The sequence below is a fragment of the Somniosus microcephalus genome, chromosome 12, assembly GCF_052327205.1.
Source record: "Somniosus microcephalus isolate GS21.2 chromosome 12, FLI_Smic_1.0, whole genome shotgun sequence".
Classification (NCBI taxonomy): domain Eukaryota; kingdom Metazoa; phylum Chordata; class Chondrichthyes; order Squaliformes; family Somniosidae; genus Somniosus; species Somniosus microcephalus.
Window position 1 is genome coordinate 74253426 of NC_140998.1, and position 22041 is coordinate 74275466.

General features: G+C 43.4%; 1 protein-coding gene across 7 annotated transcripts in view; it reads left to right on the forward strand.

Annotated features, from left to right (window-relative positions):
- Window positions 1-21555, forward strand: part of LOC147109308 (uncharacterized) — a 45430-nt gene extending 23875 nt beyond the window's left edge. For all 7 annotated transcript variants that reach the window (XM_086003123.1, XM_086003125.1, XM_086003124.1 and 4 more), the window contains 3 exons: window positions 3278-3404; window positions 15809-15940; window positions 19584-21555. In XM_086003123.1, coding sequence (XP_085859249.1) covers window positions 3278-3404; window positions 15809-15940; window positions 19584-19721 — 397 coding nt within the window. In that variant the 3' untranslated portion in view covers window positions 19722-21555. The remainder of the gene's footprint in view (window positions 1-3277; window positions 3405-15808; window positions 15941-19583) is intronic.
- Window positions 21556-22041: the final 486 nt, after the last annotated feature.

Here is a 22041-nt window from a genome sequence, read left to right on the forward strand (position 1 = left end):
GGCTGCTCAGCAGCACCACCAACTTGCAGATCCTGTTTAGCCGAGGCCTGAAAGGAGGGTGGAAATGGAATGAGAGAGTCTAGGAAAAAGTACAAGGAGAAATGCCAAGCTGTGCAAGAGAAGGGGAACCAGAAAGGGGAGATAGTGAGTCAGAGAAGTGAGAGGCAAAAATGGGACAGGGACACAGCAGGAAGGGACTGTATGTGAGAAGAGAGCAAGGCGGAGATCCTTGAATGCCAGCATCCCTTAAACATAAGTACGATGGAAACATAGGGAAGCCCATAGAGGAAAGAAAACACATGCAGGAAGCCCTGAGTGTCCATCATCAGAGAGGCTGACAATAACACCAAGGAAGCTAACATGATCAGCTCCTTAGTTCCAGGTGCCAGAAGAAAGGTAAGAAGGCAAAGAAAAAGGGAAAATGAAAAATGAGAGAAATAAAAGTGAGAGAGGCAATAGTGAGTGAGTGAGAAAGAAACAGAAGTGGAGTAAGAGAGTGAGAGAAACAAACAAAAGGATGAGTGAGAAACAAGTGAAAAAAGGAGTGAGACAAAAACTGAAGAGGCAGAGAGAGAGTTTATTTGTAGACTTACTACTACCAGTATTCTTAGCCAAAGGAGCACGAGAGTCTGACCGTTTCTTTCTGTTGAGACCCAGCCCGATACCACCAAATCAATTAATGTTTTCAAAATGTATTGCCCAGTATGACAGTTGGCTTGAGTGAGTCATAAATGAGGACATTTGCGCAGTATTTGAAGTTCCTTCCATGATTTAGTGAGTGGCTATGATTGCGACTTACTGTGAAGCCTAAAAAGAATTTAAAATGGATGACCCCTGCCCAGAATTCAGTCGCCGTGCTCCTGCCAGAAAGAGTTATTCTGTGACCCAAGTCTGTACAGTGAAACTCAATTCATCTGGACTCCTGTATATTGACTCACTTTCATGCTCCCCAAACAGTTTGGTTAAACGAAAGTATTTCCCTCTGCTCTTGCCTTGTAATTTAAAACAAATTCTGCTATTAAACCCCTTGGGGGAAAAATTGGGTCACACCCCCATTGGGGCACTAACTTCAGTGCCCCAAAAAAGTTAGTGCCCCCGTGCCGGAAATTGAATGGTAGCGCCCCAAGCAGGAGGCGGGGCGCTACTGGAAGCACTCCCCCCTCCCTCTTGGAGCACTCCTATTGAATATTGTGGCGTTACATGCAGCAGCGCCACGCGCATTGGCACATAGTGCTGCGGTACTACAGGCCTCCCCTGATTAAAGGGGAGGGGCCTAGTGCAGCGTGCACTGGGGCCCTGCTGGACCACCAGGGAGCGGGGTGCCGGCAAAAGAGCCCGGCACTCAAGAAGAGTGCCAGGCTGACCGATCGCGGCCGGCACCCCGCAGGAGGAGGCAAGAGGGGGCAGGTGCTGGCAGGCAGCCCAAAAGAAATGGCCGCCCGGCACCTGCCATTTAATTTGCGCCGCCCCGGCCGCAAACACGGCATCCTGACCCTGTTGGACATAGCGTCCGGTGGTAGGTCAGGGGGCACGAGCGAAGTTTGCAGCCAGGGCGCGAGCGGGGTGCTGCATATGGTGATGACGTCATTGCCGGAGGCGCAGCGCCAGAGGGCGCTACCGACTACAGCCGCCACTAACTTCCTGCTGAATTTCGCAGGAGGCGTTGGAGGTGCCGCGCCCGGGCGTTAGGGGCTTTGCGCCCCGTGAGCGCCCCAACGGGAGGCACAACGCAACCCAATTTTTCCCCCCTTGTGTTTTTTTCCCCCTATATAATTATAAATGTGCTTTCTCTATTCTCCCATGTGTTCGGTACATGAAAGGTCCTTTTGGTAAAAGGGAGGTAGAAGTTTGATAAATCAGTCCTCTCTGGGTATAGCTGTTTCATTATTAATCTGCTATTCAAAGGCATGCTATTACTGAAGTTACTATTACTGTTCAATACTGTTACATACTATCTGTCTGGAAGGCATGCCACCTAACCACCCAGATCATCGAAAAGCTGCCCTAGGCCTGAAATGCACAATATGTTGGCAAGTCAGTGATGTGACAGCTGGGCCTGTCGTATTCTAAACTGTGCATCTTATCTGGCGTGTGAAGTACCAGATCCTCTGCTTATCAGCCCGGGTGCAACAAAAATAAATTGGACAGCGCAGCACTGTACATGACCACATTCTATCACTGACCCACGCTGCTCCTATAACTTTAAGGCCAAATTCTGGCTAATTGTGTATAAATTATTCTGTGGAAATTGTTCAGGGACAATTTTGCTCAAACATACTGTTTGGCTTTTTTTATTTTTTGTTCCTGTGATATGGGCAATGCTGGCAAGGTCCCATTTATTGCCCATCCCTGAGATGGTGGTGGTGGTGATGGGCCTTCTACTTAAATTGCTCCAGCGCTTGTGGTGATGGTGCTTACACAATGGTGTTTGGTAGCGAATTTCAGAAGTTTGACCCAGTGCTAATGAAGGAACAGTGATAGATATCCAAAAAATAGGTTTAATGTTGGTGCTTGAAAATTTGAATTACTAACATCTACCCATGTGTAAGATTATCTCCTAATTTACAGCCAAGAAAACCCATTCAAACAGCAGCGTTGCCTTCAGTTAGTAGTGAGTTTAGATTTCTGCGGAAACTCTTGTAACACAAAGTTCTCTCCGGTTCCTAGAATATCATCCCTGCTCTTTTTCTGCTCCTAGCCTTTTCTCTCCGAGTGTGTCTCTGCCTGTTTTGTACGTCTTTCTGTCTCTGTCTCTGTGTCTGCCCTCTCCCCTTCTGGTGTCTCTCTGGCTCCTGCTCTTGTTTTGCAATGTTGAGAGTAAATCTTACTTTTATCTCTAGCTCATGTTCTTATCACAGACCTGTGGAATTTTTTTTGCAGTCGCACATTGCTACATCTAGCAGCAATCCGTGTAATCCCATTCAGCCCACAAAAAGAGACTGCTCACAGTTAAACCTATTAGGGATTACTGACTGTTCAGTCCACAAACCCATTGAGGATTGTGCAGCTTCCAGCTCACACATCCATTGGGAATCAGGCAATGCCAAGCCACAAATCCACTGGGAATCAGGCACTGTCAAGCCACAAATATCTCCATGCAATGTGACATTCTATCAATATTTGTCTAGCAAATTTAATTGAGGAGATTGAACAACTCAATGCCCCCCCCCCTCACTGTACAGTTCGAATATTAAACACACACAACTACAAATGTTAAATGTGTAACTGCTATATAGTATATTTTGTGTATTTCTTAGAATTGTTTGTTCTGTTTCAGTCATGAATGTGCAAGTGCATGGGAAGTCCTTCAGGATTTAAATAAAGTGGCCTTAAGATCTTGCTGGACTGCATCACACACCCGAGAGAAGCTGTTATCTACACTGGAAATTGACCAAAATCAAAAGGCAAGGCCATTCTGTGCAACTCCTTTTATATATTGTACCAATACTTTAACTATCCAATGAGGTTCACATTTCTTTCAATTTAGTCCTAATTTAAATACTTTCAGTGCATTCAGAGAGGGTTTAACGTTTGAATCATCATCTCCGTGACTCTCGATAGCAGTAATATATGGTTTCAGAGTGGCTGTCTGAATCATCCCACCAAAGAGATTTTCAAAATGGCGACCAGTCAAATTTGGAGAAAAATTGGTGGTACCTGATTTGACTTGTTTGTATTAAGGTGCTTTCTATGCTTGCAATAATCTTCATTGAAACCAATAAATATGCATCAAACAGAATAAACACTAAGAAAGAAGATAGAACGTGCATTTATATAGCACCTTTCACATCTTCAAGACATCCCAAAGTGCTTCACGGCCAATTAAGTACTTTTGAAATGTAGCCACTGGTAATGTAGGCAAACATAGCAGTCAATTCCCACCAACAGTAATGGGATAAATGGCCAGATAATCAGTTTCAGTGGTGTTGGTTGAGGGACAAATGTTGGCTAGGAAACCAGGAGAACTCCCAGGCTCTTCAAACTGTGTTCTGGGATCGTTTATGTCCACCAGGGCCTTGATTTAATGTCTCATCCAAAAGATGGCACCTCTGACCGTGCAGATTGTATGTTGAAGCCACTGGAGTAGGGCTTGAACCCCAACCATAAGGAGGTCAACCATATGACTTTGGAGGTAAGACTGCTACCATTGAGCCGAGGTCTACACATAGGGAAACAATGGATTTCCCACTTTATTTCACTCATAAAGATGACCATTACCATGCATTTGAGACCTCATCACTTGTGAAATGGCAGTATCACAGAAATCATTTGCTAATTATTGAGGATGCACACATATTGCTGCAGTCAAGTTCTGCCATACCTAAAGCAGTAAACACAATTACATATGAGATTAAAAAGGCATGCTGCATTGCACAAACAGAAAAGTTTGCCTGAAGGTCAAAGCCTATTGACAGTGCTAAGCTTGCTTGTAAGTTTCATTGCCATAATTAGGGAGGGAGGTACAATATAAAACCAGTCTTGGAGGTGTTGACAGCCTGGCTAAATGTGGAATTGTTGAGATGTTTAAAGTTTGAATATAAGAAGATTGGAGCTAGTTTGAGATTTAACTTGGGAATTGTAATTTAAAAAAAAAAAATTTTAAAGCACCATTTTTTAAAAATGCCCTGTAATTTTTCTCCTGGGTTATTTACAGCAGTGTCCTGGAGATTAACTTTTAATTCCTGGAGATTCCAGGACAATCCGGAAGGGTTGACAACCCTCGCTGGCATGTTAATGAGGCCCGGGCCTCAAAATGGCACCAATGTGTGGACAGTGCGGATGCTCCATCAACTTTGTGCCTATTGTGGACAGGGGTCAATACAAACAAAGCCATTCTTTTGTGTGAGCAACAAGGACTGAGTATGGAACAGCTGGATAAGACAGCAACAACTATTCTGTTCCTTAATTTACCAATACAAAGTTGATTTAATTTATAGTGGTTGTTACAACTATACATGTGCTTTGAAAAAAGGATAAATTAGGAGGGGGTCAAAGAGATGGGTTTTAAGGTGGTTCTTAAAGGAGGAGAGGAAGTTGGAGAGGCTGGGGGATTTAAGGAGGGATTTCCAGAACATGGGGATAAGGCAGTTGAAGGCTCAGCTGCCAGTGGGGAGTAAAGTGGGGGGCAGATACACAAGAGGCAGAGGAATAATGAGGTTGTAGGGCTAGAGGAAGTTGGAGATTAGGAAGGATGAGGCCATGGAGAAATTTAAATACAGATTTGAGAATTTTAAATTTGAGGTGCTAGAACATTGGGAGGCAATGTAGGCGAGTGAGGACAGGGGTGATGGGCTTGTGAGCGGGATTTGTGGCAGGGTTGGACATGGAGTAGCAAAGTTTTGGAAGAGGTTTAGAGGTTTGGGAGGCCAGCCAGGAGGGCATTGGAATAGTTGAGTCTGGAGGTGATAGTTTCAGTGGCAGATGGTGGAGAAAGTGATGGAAATGGGTGGAAGTAGGAGTCTTTGTGATGGAGAAGATACAGGGTTGGAAGCTCAGCTCAGGGATAAATAGGACATTGCGGTTGCAAATAGTCTGGTTTATCCTGAGACAATAGCTGGGGAGGGAGTTGGAGTTGATGAAAGTAGAGAGTCTGTGGAAGGGGGCAAAGATGATGGCTTCACTCTTGCCAATGTTTAGCTGGAGGAAACGGCAAGTCACCCAAGATTGATTGTCGGACAAGCTGTCTGACAACACAGTCAGCTGAAAGGTCGAGAGATTGGTGGAGAGTTATGGTTGGATGCTGACCCCATACCTGCAGATGATATCGCCCCGGGTAGCATGTGGATGAGGAAGAGGAGGGGGCTAAAGATGGATCCTTGGGAATCCCCCACAGTGGTGGTGCAGGGGCAAGAAGAGAGACAATATTAAAAAGGTAGCAAAGTAGGAATTCCGTACAAAAAAAATTCTGTACTAAAAAGTTTGAATTGTCTGATAATTTGCATTGGACAGCCTCGAATTAAAAGTATACTGTACACTGTGTAGTCTGAGTGAAAAGTAGCTTTAATTTAATCTGGCTGATTGAATTTTAGTTTAACAATTGACCTGCACACCCTGTTTAATCTACAAATGTTCACTGATAAATTGTTCCATGCCCCGAGGTTTCCTTCTGTCATTATATGGACAAAGCCTTAGTCATTGTAGAAGACACATTGGCCTGGAAATTCCTGGGGTCTGCTCTGCCGGCATAAATGCAGTGGAGCAGAAGCCAAGTCATACCTTGTCCAATGTTGGAGACCCTGCCCTAAATCCCAGGGACAGCGTCATTTAAATATCTTGAACAGGCCACTGGCACCTGTAAGGGAACATTAGAGGCAGCCTCCCCAGCCTAAGCTGTCTTGCCCTTCGAAGATGGAGCAACGCCTTGCTGCTCCACCTGAAGTCACCCCGGAGGCCCATGTAGGCTGAAGAAAATTTTCTTTTAAATATAAAGTCTTTGATTCCCACTGGAGTCGCTCTGATTAGAGAGGGTTTTCAACCCTTTTGGGATCAATTACTTCGCTTTAATGGTTTGGGGTTTTCAGAAGGTCTCAAAGGAACTCGCACTACGTCTCAACTGGTATGAGTTCCACTTAAGCCCAAGAACTCCCCCTGACACCCCCCTGATGTGAGGGGTGTGGATGATCCCATGGCCCGCTTCCCCTTCCCTGGCAAGAAATTGAAGGTCCATTCTAAACGGGGAGGTATCCCAGCGGAGACAGGTTCCAGCTCGAATTTCTGTATTACTGTTTGCTACTAGTGCTTTCCTGAATTACACATGCTAGCTCCTTCACGAGATTGATGAAGCTATTTTAGAATGAATAGTGTGGTATATGGGAACTATATTGAACTGGGATATCGCATTGATTTTTAAAAATCACTCGAGATGTAATCTATAATTTTTCTCAATTGAAACTATTCTATTTAAGCATGTCTGGTTTGTTTCTTTAGTTAAATATACTTGCTTTATTTTGTAACTGCCATATAATTTTAATATATGCATGTTTCCAAAACCCAATTCTTGCTGTGAAATACAAAATAGCTGTAATACAATTATTTCCACTAGGTGGTGCTCTTCAGCACCAAAGCAATAGAGATTTATCACCTGAATCTAGCCAAGATGTTACCGTGAGCATCTCTATAAATGGTCCCAATGAATTGTTGACTATTAAGAGTTAAAGGAAACAATTGAGATCTCCAAATGAAGTAGGGATTAAAATATAGCAAGTTCATATTGCTAAAACAATGATAAGGTGATTTGATGGACCACTGTAGCCCAGCTACAAATGACTGTAAAGTAATGTGTGTGATGCTGCATAGGGGATGGTGAGTTGAATGTCTTGTGCTTCAAGCAGTCCTGTGATGCATTTTTTTCTGGGGTAGGGTCAAAGGATTAATTGTAAGCATAATATAAACCGAGTTCCTTTTCATATCTTTATCATGTTTCACTGTTTTATCAAACTTTAATTTTTCATGAGACCGCCAGAGAAATGGCCTTGATGTCACCCAGAGAGGAACTAAATGACCTGTTATCAGGGGCACCGAAAAGCTTCTCTGGTATAACTGAGCCAAATACTAACAATAGGGTAACAAACCGGGACAATTTTTCATAAGCACTCAGCAAATACAATACAGAACTATTGCTTAAAACAGGCAAACTGATGGTAACTTCACTTCTGAGCACACTGAGAACAGCAGAGTGCAAACTATTATGCCTCACTCTAAATATAAGTCCCAGGCCATGCAACAAGAAACTGTACAATACCTACATAACCTGGCTCGAAGAAACCCAGGGAAGCACATAGTCGCTCGAAGCCCCAAACTCAGCTCTCTCGATCCAACAGACCATGAGAAGCCCCCATTCTGGGAAAGTCCCAGGACCTGATAGCTACTTTGACAAATTGTACAAGGCTTTAATCTCCATACTGATCCCTCTCCTGCTTAAATTCCTCCACCATGTGCTCGTGACAAATGCATCCCCAGAAACCATCAAGGCAATCACACTAATATGTAACAAAGGTAATACCCCACCTAATGGTTGTCACACATACCAATATCACTCCTCAATGCTGTCTACTAACTTTTTTTAATTCATTCACGGGATGTCGGCTTCGCTGACGAGGCCAGCATTTATTGCCCATCCCTAATTGCCCTTGAGAAGGTGGTAGTGAGCCGCCGCCTTGAACCGCTGCAGTCTGTGTGGTGAAGGTACTCCCACAGTGCTGTTAGGGAGGGAGTTCCAAGATTTTGACCCAGTGACGATGAAGGATCAGCGAAATACTTCCATGTCCGGATGGTGTGTAACTTGGAGGGGAACTTGGAGGTAGTGGTTTTCCCATGCGCTTGCTGCCCTTGCCTTCTAGGTGGTTGAGGTCGCGGGTTTGGGAGGTGCTACCGAAGAAACCTTGGCGAGATGCTGTAGATGGCACACACTGCAGCCACGGTACGCCGGTGGTGGAGGCAGTGAATGTTTAAGGTGGTGGATGGGGTGCCAGTCAAGCGGGCTGCTTTGTCCTGGATGGTGTCGCGCTTCTTGAGTGTTGTTGGAGCTGCACTCATCCAGACAAGTGGAGAGTATTCCATCACTCTCCTGACTTGTGCCTTGTAGATGGTGGAAAGGCTTTGTGGAGCCAGGAGGTGAGTCACTTGCTGCAGAATACTCAGCCTCTGACCTGCTCATGTAGCCACAGTATTTGTGGCTGGTCCAGTTAAGTTTCTGGTCAATGGTGACCCCCAGGATGTTGATGATAGAGGATTCGGCGATGGTAATGCCGTTGAATGTCATGGGGAGGTGGTTTGAATTTATTATTGACCAAAATCTTGACTTCCAGATTGAGTGCACTTGGTCCATGGGTTTATACAAGATTGCTTTGAAGAATTACACCAGGTAGTTATTCAGTGTAATTCACACTGCAGTAGTACCAATATTCCTGCCCTGGTAGTCTCCCTGGACACCAAAAAGGAATTCAGCTAAGAGCAGTGGAAATTCCTCCTCGAGACACTGACGAGAATGTCCTTTAACAATATATTCAGGAGGTAAATTAAAACCCTGTATTCACACTTTACTAATGGCCTAATGCCCCTCCATCGAAAGACTATCCTATCTGCTCATTGCTCTAACCACAGAGCCCCTGCTCTAACCACAGAGCCCCTGGCAAAACTTATCAGAGCAAATCTGGGCATCCGAGTGCAAACTAGAGGGACTGTGCAGAAAATCTCTCCATATACTGATGACATATTATTGTATGTAATGAACTACCCAACATCTTTCAAAATATCAGCGAATTTGGTGCATTCAAGTACTCCAAAACAGAGGGCTGCCCCCTCATGCAGGATTTCCTCCTACACATGAGAGTCCTGCCTCTTTGCAAAATCAGGAAATGGCTTTAGATTTCTGTGCATATTACATCAAAACTTACCATCCTGTAAAGTAGCGATCCTATTACTTGCTCTTCCCCCTCCCCCCAAGGACTCACAAACAGCAATGAGGTAACGACAAGATAACCTTTTTTTAGTGATGTGACTGTTATGCTAGTTGTATGTAGTATGTTTTGCTGCTAAGGATTTCTAGGCAGTTGATTTTAAATGTAATGGACTGAACATTGCTGTGAGAGTAACGGTGAAACTAATAACGCTCACTGTTAATTATGTGCAAACCAGACAGCAACTTCCAGTGAGCGCGCATGCGCTGTTAGATGTGAAAATCCTGAAGTTGCTGTCCGCAATGCGCTGACCCTCCATAAGCTGCACGAAAACAGCGTCTCGTCATCTGGCTCCCCATGCAAATGTATTGAACAGCGTGAAGTTCCTGCACTGATGTCGTAGATACGGACTAAACTCCCCACAAGAAGTTAGGGCTTGACCTTTTCAGTCTAAGCACCCTTTTAACGCTGTGACAAGTCTTAATTACTGCCAAACAACCTCTCTGGCACTGAAAATGAACTTTTACACATGTGGAACCTCATCTTTCAGCTTGTTTATTGTTGGAGATTCAAAATATATAAATATACTTTTTAACTTTCTCCTCTTTTCTCTCTCTTAATCCAATATTTCTTTCCATCTTTTTTATTTTGCTTTCTGTTCCCGATTCGACATTTGACTTCACTATTCTAACAGACACTTTCTGGTTCAGACTCTGTGCTGCTCATGAACGATTCTTCAATCTGATTGGTTAAGGAGTGTTGAATCCGTGATTCTTAAAGTATGATGTTTTCCAATAACTAGACGGAGGCTGTAAATTAACAATCAACAGGTGTTTACTGGAGGAGGGTAGTCTAAAGACTAACAGTACAGAGGCATGCTCAAGGCTTATATACAGGTGTGGTCACTGCCGGTACTACAGTATACAGGAGCTGTAAAAGTAGTTCTCTCTTAAAGGTACATACACTACAAGGAGCTCACAGCAAAATCTGATGCAATAAAATTTACTTTCCTTTATCTGACCTTTGAACTTCCAGTTGAATTTAGTATCTTGTGACCAAAGGGTAGTGCTAGGAATCTCATCTTCATTCAGTAAAGTCTAGAAGTTCAGGTTAATGGTCACAATTAAATGTTGTTTATTGTTCAATCACTTTAACTATTTATAACCAGTAATTCACTTTTGTAGAGACCTTGTATTAACAACTGGCACTCACAGGCCTTCCTTTATAAATATCCATTAGATTATAACTACTTTTCCACCAGTGCCAAATTTGGCTGCGACTTCACAGGGTTAACCGGGTAAACATCAGATTTGTGTCATAGGAGACCTGGTCTGATTGTGGAAATTGGCTTTTTGTTGCAAACACAATTTTGTCTTGAAACTTTGTTAATGGAAAGGTAGAATTTAAAATGGTTGATTAATGCAAAAATCTTGGATGCATTTTGGAAGGAAAAATGAGGAGAGCCAATATAAACAAAATGGTACAATTTTAAAGGGGGTGCAGGAACAGAGAGACCTGGGGGTTTACGCACACAATACTTTGAAGGTGGCCGGACAAGTTAACAAGGTTGTTTAAAAAAATCACATGGGATCCTTGGCTTTACAAATAAAGGGACAGAGTACAAAAGCCGTACGGAAGGTTTGAGCGTCTGCTCCCCACGTGGATCTGGGAAGTTTCAGGATCAAGTTGACCCTACTCTTTAGTTTCTTCCGAAAGCTCTGGAGATGCTGTCTATACAACAGGGTGCAAACGAGCGTGACTCCTAAATAGGAGGGTTTTTGGCATGGTTTACCTCTGCGCCGCAAAAGGAGACTTTCAAAGCTTGGTTTGCTTGATGGGTGTTGAGGTGGAATGTCGAGGTGATGGTCTTTTGCAGGTTTGGCCGAAGCAGCCATCAGCGGAAGTAGGCCTCCATCCTCTAAATCACTGGTCAGGGTCTCCTCGGTGATGGACAGATTCATGTTTTGCGTGGCCAAGGCAATGTCATCAGCGAATACGAACTTGTGGGATACTGTTTCGGGCGAGTCACTGGTGTAAATGTTGAATAACATGGGTGCCAGAACAGAACCTTAACATACAGGGGTATTCAGTATTTAGGAAGGATCGACAAAAAAGAAAGGGAGGAGGGGTAGCATTGCTAGTAAAAGAGGGGATAAATGCAATTGAAAGGAAGGATATTAACTCAGTTAATACAGAATCTATATGGGTGGAGCTAAGAAATAGCGAGGGGCGAAAAACATTAATAGGAGTGGTATATAGGCCTCCAAATAGTAAAATAGAGGTTAGGGAGGGCATCACGAGGGAAATTAGAGAAGCGTGCAATAAGAGCACAGCTGTCATCATAGGTGACTTTAACTTACATATAGATTGGACTAGCCTAATCAGTAAAAATAATGAGGAGGAGGAATTCCTTGAGTGTTTAAGGGATGGTTATCTGGATCAATATGTCGAGGAACCAACTCGGGAACAGGCTATATTGGACTGGGTACTGTGCAATGAGAAGGGACTAATCAGTAATCTTGTTGTACGGGGACCCTTGGGTCAGAGCGATCATAACATGATCGATTTCTCACTCGAAATGGAGAGCGAAGAAATTGACTCAGAGACTAAGGTCCTGAATTTAAACAAGGGGAATTATGATGCCATGAGACGGGAACTGAGTAGGTCTGATTGGACAACGTTCCTGAGAGGACTGGAGGTAGATAAACAATGGCAAACATTTAAAGATAGAATGACAAAATTGCAAAAATTGTTTATACCAATCTGGCATAAAAGGAAATCTAAAAAGGTGACTCAACCGTGGATAACAGGGGAAATTAGAGACAGCATAAAATCCAAAGATAGGGCGTATAAAATAGCCAAAAAAAGCGCCAGAGCGGAAGATTGGGAACAGTTTAAGATAGAGCAAAGGAGGGCAAAGGGCATGATCAAGAGGGGCAAAATAGCTTACGAAAATAAGCTGGCGGAAAATATAAAAACTAACTCCAAAAGCTTTTATAAATATATCAAAAGGAAAAGACTGGTGAAAACCAAAGTTGGTCCATTGCAGTCAGATACGGGGGAATATATAATGGGAAATAAGGAAATGGCAGATCAACTAAATGCATACTTTGGGTCAGTCTTTACGAAGGAAGACACAAAAAACCTCCCTGGGATATCGGGAAAAATAGGGACATTGGCAAAGGAGGAACTGACGCAAATCAATATCTCTAAGGATATGGTGTTAAGGAAGCTAAAGGGATTGAAGGTGGACAAATCCCCAGGGCCTGATAACATGCATCCTAGGGTACTGAAGGAGGTGGCCCTAGAGATAGCGGATGCACTAAGGATGATTTTTCAGAATTCATTAGACTCGGGAACAGTGCCGATGGATTGGAGGGTAGCTAACGTTACCCCACTATTCAAAAAGGGGGGTAGGGAAAAAGCAGGTAATTACAGACCTGTAAGCCTTACATCAGTTGTGGGCAAAATGCTGGAGTCCATCATTAAGGATGAAATAGCGGAGCACTTAGCAAATGGGGACAGGATAGGACAGAGTCAACATGGATTTACAAAGGGTAAATCGTGCTTGACTAATCTATTGGAATTTTTTGAGGGAGTAACTGGTAGAATAGATGGGGGAGAGCCAGTAGATGTGGTGTACCTGGACTTCCAAAAGGCCTTCGATAAGGTCCCACATAAAAGATTAGCATGGAAAATTGAGGCTCATGGGATAAAGGGGAAAGTTTTGGCGTGGATAGGGAACTGGCTGTCAGATAGAAAACAGAGAGTTGGAATAAACGGCTCATTTTCTGAATGGCAGGCAGTAACAAGTGGGGTACCACAGGGATCTGTCCTGGGCCCCCAGCTGTTCACAATTTACATTAATGACCTGGATCAGGGAGTCGGATGCAGCATTTCCAAATTTGCAGACGACACTAAACTAGGAGGTGGGGTGGGCTCAGAGGAAGAGACCAGGAAGCTCCAGAGCGATTTGGACAGACTGGGCGATTGGGCGGATAAATGGCAGATGCACTATAATGTGGACAAGTGCGAAGTTATCCACCTTGGGTGCAGGAACGGGAGGGCAAATTATTATTTAAATGGCAATAGATTGGGAGAGGGGGAAGTACAGAGAGACCTGGGTGTTCTTGTACACCAGTCACTGAAGGCGAGCATGCAGGTGCAACAGGCGGTCAAGAAGGCAAACGGTATGCTGGCCTTCATAGCAAAAGGGTTAGAATACAGGAACAGGGATACCTTGCTGCAGCTGTACAGGGCACTGGTGAGACCACACCTCGAGTACTGTGTACAGTTTTGGTCGCCTCATCTGAGGAAGGATGTTCTTGCCATGGAGGGGGTGCAGCGGCGATTCACCAGGCTGATACCAGGAATGGCGGGAATGACCTATGAGGAGAGACTATGTAGTTTAGGGATGTACACACTGGAGTTTAGAAGATTGAGAGGGGACCTCATAGAAGTGTATAAAATTCTGACAGGTCTAGACAGACTGGATGCAGAAGGAATGTTTCCCTTGGCGGGTGAGAACAGAACTAGAGGACATAATTTAAGGATAAGGGCTAAACCATTTAGGACAGAGATGAGGGGGAATTTCTTCACTCAGAGAGTGGTGAACCTGTGGAACTCATTGCCACAGAGGGCAGTGTACGCCAACTCATTAAATATATTTAAGAGGGAATTAGATATATTTCTACGGGCAAAAGGGGTTAAGGGTTACGGAGAGAAGGCGGGGACGGGATACTGAATTAAAGGATCAGCCATGATCTCATTAAATGGCGGAGCAGGCACGAAGGGCCGAATGGCCTACTCCTGCTCCTATCTTCTATGTATCTATGTATCTATGTAACCCTGTGGGAATCCGTTGTTCAATGTCCTATATCTGCTCTTCTGGGTGCCAGTGTACATACAGAAGTGTTGGTTGCTAAGCATGGAGTTGAGAAGATGGATCGTTGTTCTGCAGGGTAAAATGATGGAGAGCTTGAAAAGCAGTCCATGCTTCCATACTGTGTCATACGCCACTGACAGGTCCACGAGTGCTACAGCAGTCTTGAGCTGGTGCTGGAAGCCTGCTTCGATGTGCGTTGTTAAAGCTACCACTTGGTCGCAGCAGTTACGGCCGCTCCGGAAGCCCGCTTGCTCCTTAGGGATGGTTGGCTCGATGATGGGAGCTATTCTGTGGAGTAGTAGCCTCTCCAGCACTTCATAACAAGTGCAAAGTTAGGAGATCGGGCGGTAGTTGGAGGCTTCACAAACATTCTTCCCCTGCTTCAGGAGGGCAATTATTTTAGTCTCCCTCCAAATAGATGTAATTTTACCGGTTGCCAGTACCTCGGAGAAGGAGGTCAACCATCTCTTCGCTTTGGGTTCCAGTGCTTTTAAGAATTCTGGGTAAACACCATCTGGACCAGCAGCTTTTCCAGATTTGGTTGTCGACAGGGCTGCGTTTAGTTCGTCCAAGGTGAATGGATCAGACATAGTTGACGATCTTGGTGCCACCATCAAGTTTGTCGAAAGTTGTCGCTTCACCTGGCGTCATTCTGGGGACCACACTTTAGGAAGGATGTCAAGGTCTTGGAGAGGGTGCAGAGGAGATTTCCTAGAATGGTACCAGGGATGAGGGACTTCAGTTATGTGGCGAAACTAGAGAAGGTTAAGGGGAGATTTAATAGAGATAATTTTGAGGGGTTTTGATAGGGTAAATAGGGAGAGACTGGCAGGTGGGTCGGTAACCAGAGGACACAGATTTAAGGTAATTGGCAAAAGAACCAGAGGGGAGATGATGATTTTTTTTATGCAGCAAGTTGTTGTGATCTGGAAGGGTGGTGGAAGCAGATTCAATAGTAACTTCCAAAAAGGGAATTGGATAAATACTTGAAGAAAAAAATTTTGCAGGGCTATAGGGAAAGAGCAGGGAGTGGGTCTAATTGGATAGTTCTTTCAAAGAGCCAGTACAGGCACAATGGGCCAATTGGCCTCCTCCTGTGCGGTATGATTCTATGTACTCAACATATTTTGACTATTTTTGGATTACTTTATCAGTCTATTTAGTACTGTTTTAAGTTTTTTCAAAAGTTATTCATATTCCCAGTTTCATTTTAACTTTGAAATACTGTCTTCAAAGGTTGATCTTAAACTGAGGTTTCCCAATCAGTCACTAAAATGAAAAAGTACTTTTTGTGCAAGGTTTTTAAAATGTATTTTACTTTACACCATATTTATCTCAACATTATATTTTGCTGTGGAAAATCTTAATTAATTTCTATAAAATGATACAAGTCTATAGGCAAGTTACTATCATAGAATCCTCACCCTAAATCTGCTACTCTACAACTAGTACTGATTCTAAATATTTCATTTATTTTTGTACAGATTGACTTACACTTTTTTTTCTCCTCGTGCCTGCTACATAGGATGTTGGAAAAGCTGACCTCCAGTTTCTGGAGGACCCGATGGCCTGCTGTTCAGACATGGAGAAGATTGGAGTGCTGCAGGAGGTTACTGCCTTGCCTGAAAATGGCACCAAGACATTAATCCAAACCAGGGTACAAGAAAAATATATAATAGCTACTAGATTTTGAAATCCTGTCTTTTTTTAAGATATATGTATACTTTAAATTTAAAACTCTTGTGCTAAGCAATAGTATTTTAAGTTGTGTTTTCTTTGCGAGGTATTTGATGTTTGCCCACAGACCATTGTTGCACAAGATTTTGAAATGTTTTATTTTAAACGTGATTCATTATAGTTAACAACTAGGATGTCAGAATCTTGCCATCTATGCTGAGAGAGATAATGTGGTGGCTGTCTGAGTGCTTCTGTACATACAATCCCTGGTAATCATTCATGTCTGCTATAGATTCTTTTACCTATTCCCCTAGGATTTTTCTTTGTGCCCAGTGGGGGTGAATCCCATTAGTGGGGAGGGACTAGCTGATGCTTACTTATGCTTAGCCCCTGTCCCTTTGCCCTAGTCTGCTCAGCTGGCTGCAGGGTATGCGAGAGTTCTGGTTCATCAGGACATCTGCTGGGATTAGTAGACCTCAGTCGTCAACTCCCACCTGTGTCATAGGGTCTGGGACCCTTGCATATAATTTAAGTGTATAGCCTAGGTCATTCTCCACAGAGTAACATTGTGTATAGGCTTGTCTGCAATAGGTCAAATCAAGCACGCGTAGATATATCAAGGGAGAGTCCATGGTAGTGAGTTGCTTGTAGTGTGGGCTCCTGTATTCAGTATCTCTATTAATAAAATGTGACCACTCCTCCCTCAATCTGAGTGAGATGTTATTTGTTCCTGTGGGTGGTGGGAATTCCTGTGTCAGATGGAGCTTGTTGGAACTTTGGATTGCCAAGTAGTTTAGAGAAGTATACGCCACTTGGGGTGGGTGGGGTGAGGTCGGGGGAAGGATGCCCTTTTCCTCATCAACTGGTAATTGGCTGCTATTGTTCCCCCCCCCCCCCCCCCCAAATCACTCATGACTATCTTTTACCCCTTCTGATTGAGCTGCTGGTTGCTCTCCCCCTACCTTTCCCACTGTTCCCAACCCCTCCCCCTCCTACCTGTAAGCGACCAGTGTCGTTTTGTTCAATCTAGGGCAAGCCATTATCTATAACTTGTCCTGGTGCATCAGTGATGGTGCCATTTTTTGGATTATATAATATTGCTTCACTTGTATTGGAGGGGGAAAAAACTTAAATACAAGAAACCCTGAAGGAGATGCAAATGCTGAAGGCACAAAATTTGATTGTGGGGGCTGGGGGCACACCAGAGGAAAGAACCCCAACCTGTTCAGTCCTTCCTGATAGCTGTGCCCTCTCAGTTCTGGTATCATCCTTGTAAATCCTTTTTTGCACTTTCTCCTGTGATTCGATATCCTTCTTGTAATATGGAGACCAGAACCAGCATAGGATACCGAGGTTGCGAACAGTAGCCGGGAAGGGGGATGGAATCGGTGGCAATAGTAGAGTTTGTGGCGGGGCTGAAGACAATGGCCTCGGTCTTCCCAATATTTAACTGGAAAAAATTGCGATTCATCCAAGACTGGATGTTGGACAGGCAGTCTGACAACACAGAGACAGTGGAGGGGTCAAGAAAGGTAAAGAAAGAAAGAACGTGGATTTATATGGTGCCTTTCACAACCTTGGACATCTTAAGGTGCTTCACAGCCAATGAAGTACTTTTAAAGTGTAGTCACTCTTGTAATGTTAAGAAACGCAACAGTTAATTTGTGTACAGCAAAGTTCCATAAAGATATTTGAAATAAATGACCAGATAATCGGTTTTAGTGATGGTTGAGGGATAAATGGTGGCCAGAATACCAGGAGATTGCCCTTGCTCTTCTGCGAACAGTTTTCTTGCATCCACCTAAAAGGGCAGATGGGGCCTCCATCTAATGTCTCCTATAAAAGTCAGCATCTCCAACAGTGCAGCACTGTCAAGAGATATGGAGCAAAGGTGGGTAAATGGAGTTGTGGTACAGATCAGCCATGATCTAAAGAATGGCAGAACAAGCTCAAGGGACTGAATGGCCTTTCTCTTCCTATGTCAGATGGAGCATCAACCTAGATTTTGTGCTAGAGTCTCTGGAGTGGGGTTTGGACCCACAACCCCCTGCCTGAGATGAGTGCTACAACGGAGCCAAGGCTGACACCTAGTGGGAGGTAGAACTGTGTGTCTTCAGCATACTTGTGGCAGCTGACCCTTTGTCTATGGGTGATGTCACCAAGGGAGAAAATGTAGATGCAGAATAGGAGGGAAAAATAGGGACTTGAATGGTATGGGGCAGGAGAGAAGCCATTATTGGAGATGCTGCAACTACGATCAAACAGATGTTTTTAAAAATTCATTCTCGTGATGTGGGCAACATTGACTATGCTGACCCATCCCTAGTTGCCCTGAGAAAGTGGGGGTGGGCCTTCTTGAACCAGTGGAGTCCACATGGACAACTGAGTTGCTTGTTAGGCCACTTCAAAGAGTTGGGACTGGAGTCACATATAGACTAGACCTGTGAACCAGGTGCCTTTTTACAGGTTCATGGTCACTTTTACTGGGACCAGCTTTTGTTTTTATTTCCAGATTTTTTTAAAAACTGAATCAAAATTCTCAAATTGCCATGGTGGTATTTGAGCTCATGTTCTCTGGATTACTAGTCCAGTAATATAACTCCTATACTACTGTACCCTATGGTATGAGAGGAACCAAGTGGCAACAGTCCCATTGAGCTCGTCAATGGAGGACAGGCTTTGGAGGAAGATGGTGTGGTTGACCACATCAAAGGCTGCAGTGAGGTCAAGGAGGATGAGGCACAATGGTGACGGTCATAGAGGATGTAATTTGTGACTTCGGTTAGGACCATTTCAATGCTGTGGCAGGGGTGGAGACGAAACGTTCAAGGTCTCTGGGGAGGAAAGGAAGGCTGGAGATGGGGTGGTAGTTTGCAAGGATAGAGGGGTCAAGGATGGATTTTTTTTGGAGAAGTGTGATGGTGACAGTTGTAAAAGGGAGCAGGCCAATCCCAGAGGAGAGGGAACCATTTACAATGTCAGATATCATGGAGGCCAGGAAGGGAAGCTGAGTGGTCAGTAGTTTAATGAGATTGGGATTAAGGGAGCAGGAGATGGATATAGAAAAGATGAGCTCAGAGAGGGCATGACAGGGGAGAATGCTTAGAAAAAGATGCAGGGTTCAGGGCTAGGGCAGGGAAAGCCTGGGAGAGAGGTTGGGTTGGTGGGCAAGTGGGAGGGAAGAGGAAAAGCCGAAGAGGCATCTGAACAAATGGTCTCAATCTTGATGACAAAGCAGTCCATGTACTTATTGGAGATAAGGGTGGACGGACAGCAGACAGGGTTTTAAGGAGACGGTTGGTAGTGGAGAAAATAATCCAGGGATAACCTTTGCTTTGCTGGATAATGCTGGAGTAGCGGACAGTTTTGCAGAGGAGAGTGAGGCCCTTTAATGCTTGATGTGGTCCAGCCAGATCTGGTGATGGATGGCTAAACCAGCTGTGCGCCAGATATGCTCAAGTCTGCACCCCTTGGACTTGGGAATGAAAATGTGGGCCACACCATGGGAACAACTGGGTTGGGAGAGAGATTAAAGGTTTTGATGGGGATAAGTACATTTCAGTACTGTACATTGTAAAGCATCTGCTAAAATATATCCATCAGCTTTTATTCTTTGTTTACAGATCTCCGTAACCCCATCCCAAAGAACAGGCCGTGGTTTTACTCATCGACTGGAGACCGTATTTGTACAATGGCGACAGATGAATGGAAATAGAGTCCGAGAAGCCCCAAGGATCAAGAGGAATTCATTGTTTTTGTGATACAAAATTTAAAATATTCATATTTTGTCTTTTTTCCTGTAGTTCTTCACTAACACACCTTTGTTTCAAAATTTTTATCTAAATTTTTAACTTTTTATATGGTAAGCTCATTCTGCTTCATATTTAAAGTTGTTACACTTAGCATTTCAAAATTTATTTTGGAATTTAGTTACAGCACAGATATTTTAAAGGAAGTATAATTTAACAGATTGCCTATAAATTATATTTAATTTCATTCTCGGGATGTGGTTGTCACTGGCATGGCTGTCCTTTATTGCCCATCACCAGCTGCCCTGAGAAGATGGCCGGCCCTCTTGAACTGCAAAAGTGGTTTTATACTACTGACCGACTTACTAGGCCACTTCTGAGGGCAGCTAATTGAAACAAAGTGGGACTGGAGTCACACATAGGCCAGCTTTCATTCCCTAAAGGACATTAGTGAACTGGTTGGGTTTTTCCTGACAATCTGATGGCTGAATAGTGATTTTTATTGATATTTATTTCCAGATTTTTTTTAAACTGAATTCAAATTCTCAACTGCCATGGTGGGATTTGAACTCATGTTTACTGAGTTATTAGTTTAGCCTCTGCATTCCTAGTCAAGTAACATAACCACTACACTACTGTACCTCATTATGTTTTGGGACTTCATTAAATATGTGACTACTCCTTTGCAATTTTAATGTGGAGATTGTAGATGACGTACAGGAAACTTTTTTTTATCCGGCACCGACGGGACTGACGTGGTGCCGGTTCATCAAAAATTCCGGATAACTGAAAGCTATAGTAAAAGATACGGAGCTGAGAGCTCCGTATAAAGCAACAAACCCTGTTGCTTAGCAACAGGTTCAGAACAATGGCCACAAGTTCCAAGCGTCTCTGTAGCTTAGCAACAGCTGCAGCCACACCCTTGCACAACAACAGATGGAGGAAGGCAAGAAATAAAACTTACCTGAACCTACCCCTGAATTTTGCCGGTTAACCGAGATTTCCGGTTATTTTAGATGCCGGTAAATTGAAAGTTTCCTGTACTACTTTTTTATTGATACAAAGTGGTTTTAGATGCACATAATGCAAAATCATCAGTATAACTCAGGAGAATATCAAACACAATAAAGCTGCGAGGTATGAGGCTTCCTCCGGGGAAGGAGGTGTTTCAAGGGTTTGAGTTTGTACAGAGTGTGGTATAACTGCAGCCTTAATGGACCAAAGTGCAGTTTAATTCATTCATTGGTGTCAACTTTTTATAGCTGCTTCAAAATATAGCAAATTCAAGCAGCGAGTGCTTGCAGGTATTTCCTACATTTTGGGTTTTGTTACTGCTATACTAATAAAAGTTTTTAATCAGAATGATGAAAAGAAAAGAAAGACTTGCATTTATATAGCGCCTTTCACGACCACCGGACATCTCCAAGCGCTTTACAGCCAATGAAGTACTTTTGGAGTGTAGTCACTGTTGTAATGTAGGAAACCATGTAAAGTCACTGTACAATAGAAATAAAATCAGGGGTGCTGATCTAATAGGCTTCTATGCGTAATGGATAAGTTCCTGAACCATAGCTATTGTTGGATTACACAATTTCTTGCCTATATGATAAACGTCTCCATTTTGATTTAATAATTACATGATGCATGTAGTTATTTTTCTGTGATTATATTGTTTATGTAGGTCACTATGGATTAGCTTTGAGTCTACCTCTATTGATTTAAATTCTGCTTCTACTTAACCACATCAGCTGTACTTGGACACCTTGCTGTCTCCAGATTTGTAAATATTGACTGATTAAATTTCTATCTTAGAATTTCAAATAAAAACTTGAATTTTTTTGTATAATGGCCTTGAATCATTTCTACATGTACTATTTCCATCTGTGCAATCTATCCATTTTGCTGTAAATTTTGTACATTTCAAATTTCCAGTATTCTGCTCGACACGGGCACATACTTTACAAGGTGTGAGCAGGCAGCAACAAGTGTTACTACAGCTTTCTAAGTAGGTAAAACATCTCTGTACATATGTACTTAAACACATAACATAAAACTGTTCAACTGCTGGTGAAATGCCTAACATAGACATAGAAATAGAAAAATAGGAACAGGAGTAGGCCATTCAGCCCTTTGAGCCTGCTCCGCAATGCAATATGATCATGGCTGATCCTCTATCTCAATACCATATTCCCGCTCTCTCCCCATACCCCTTGATGCCTTTTGTGTCTAGAAATCTATCTATCTCCTTCTTAAATATATTCAGTGACTTGGCCTCCACAGCCTTCTGTGGTAGAGAGTTCCACAGGTTCACCACCCTCTGAGTGAAGAAATT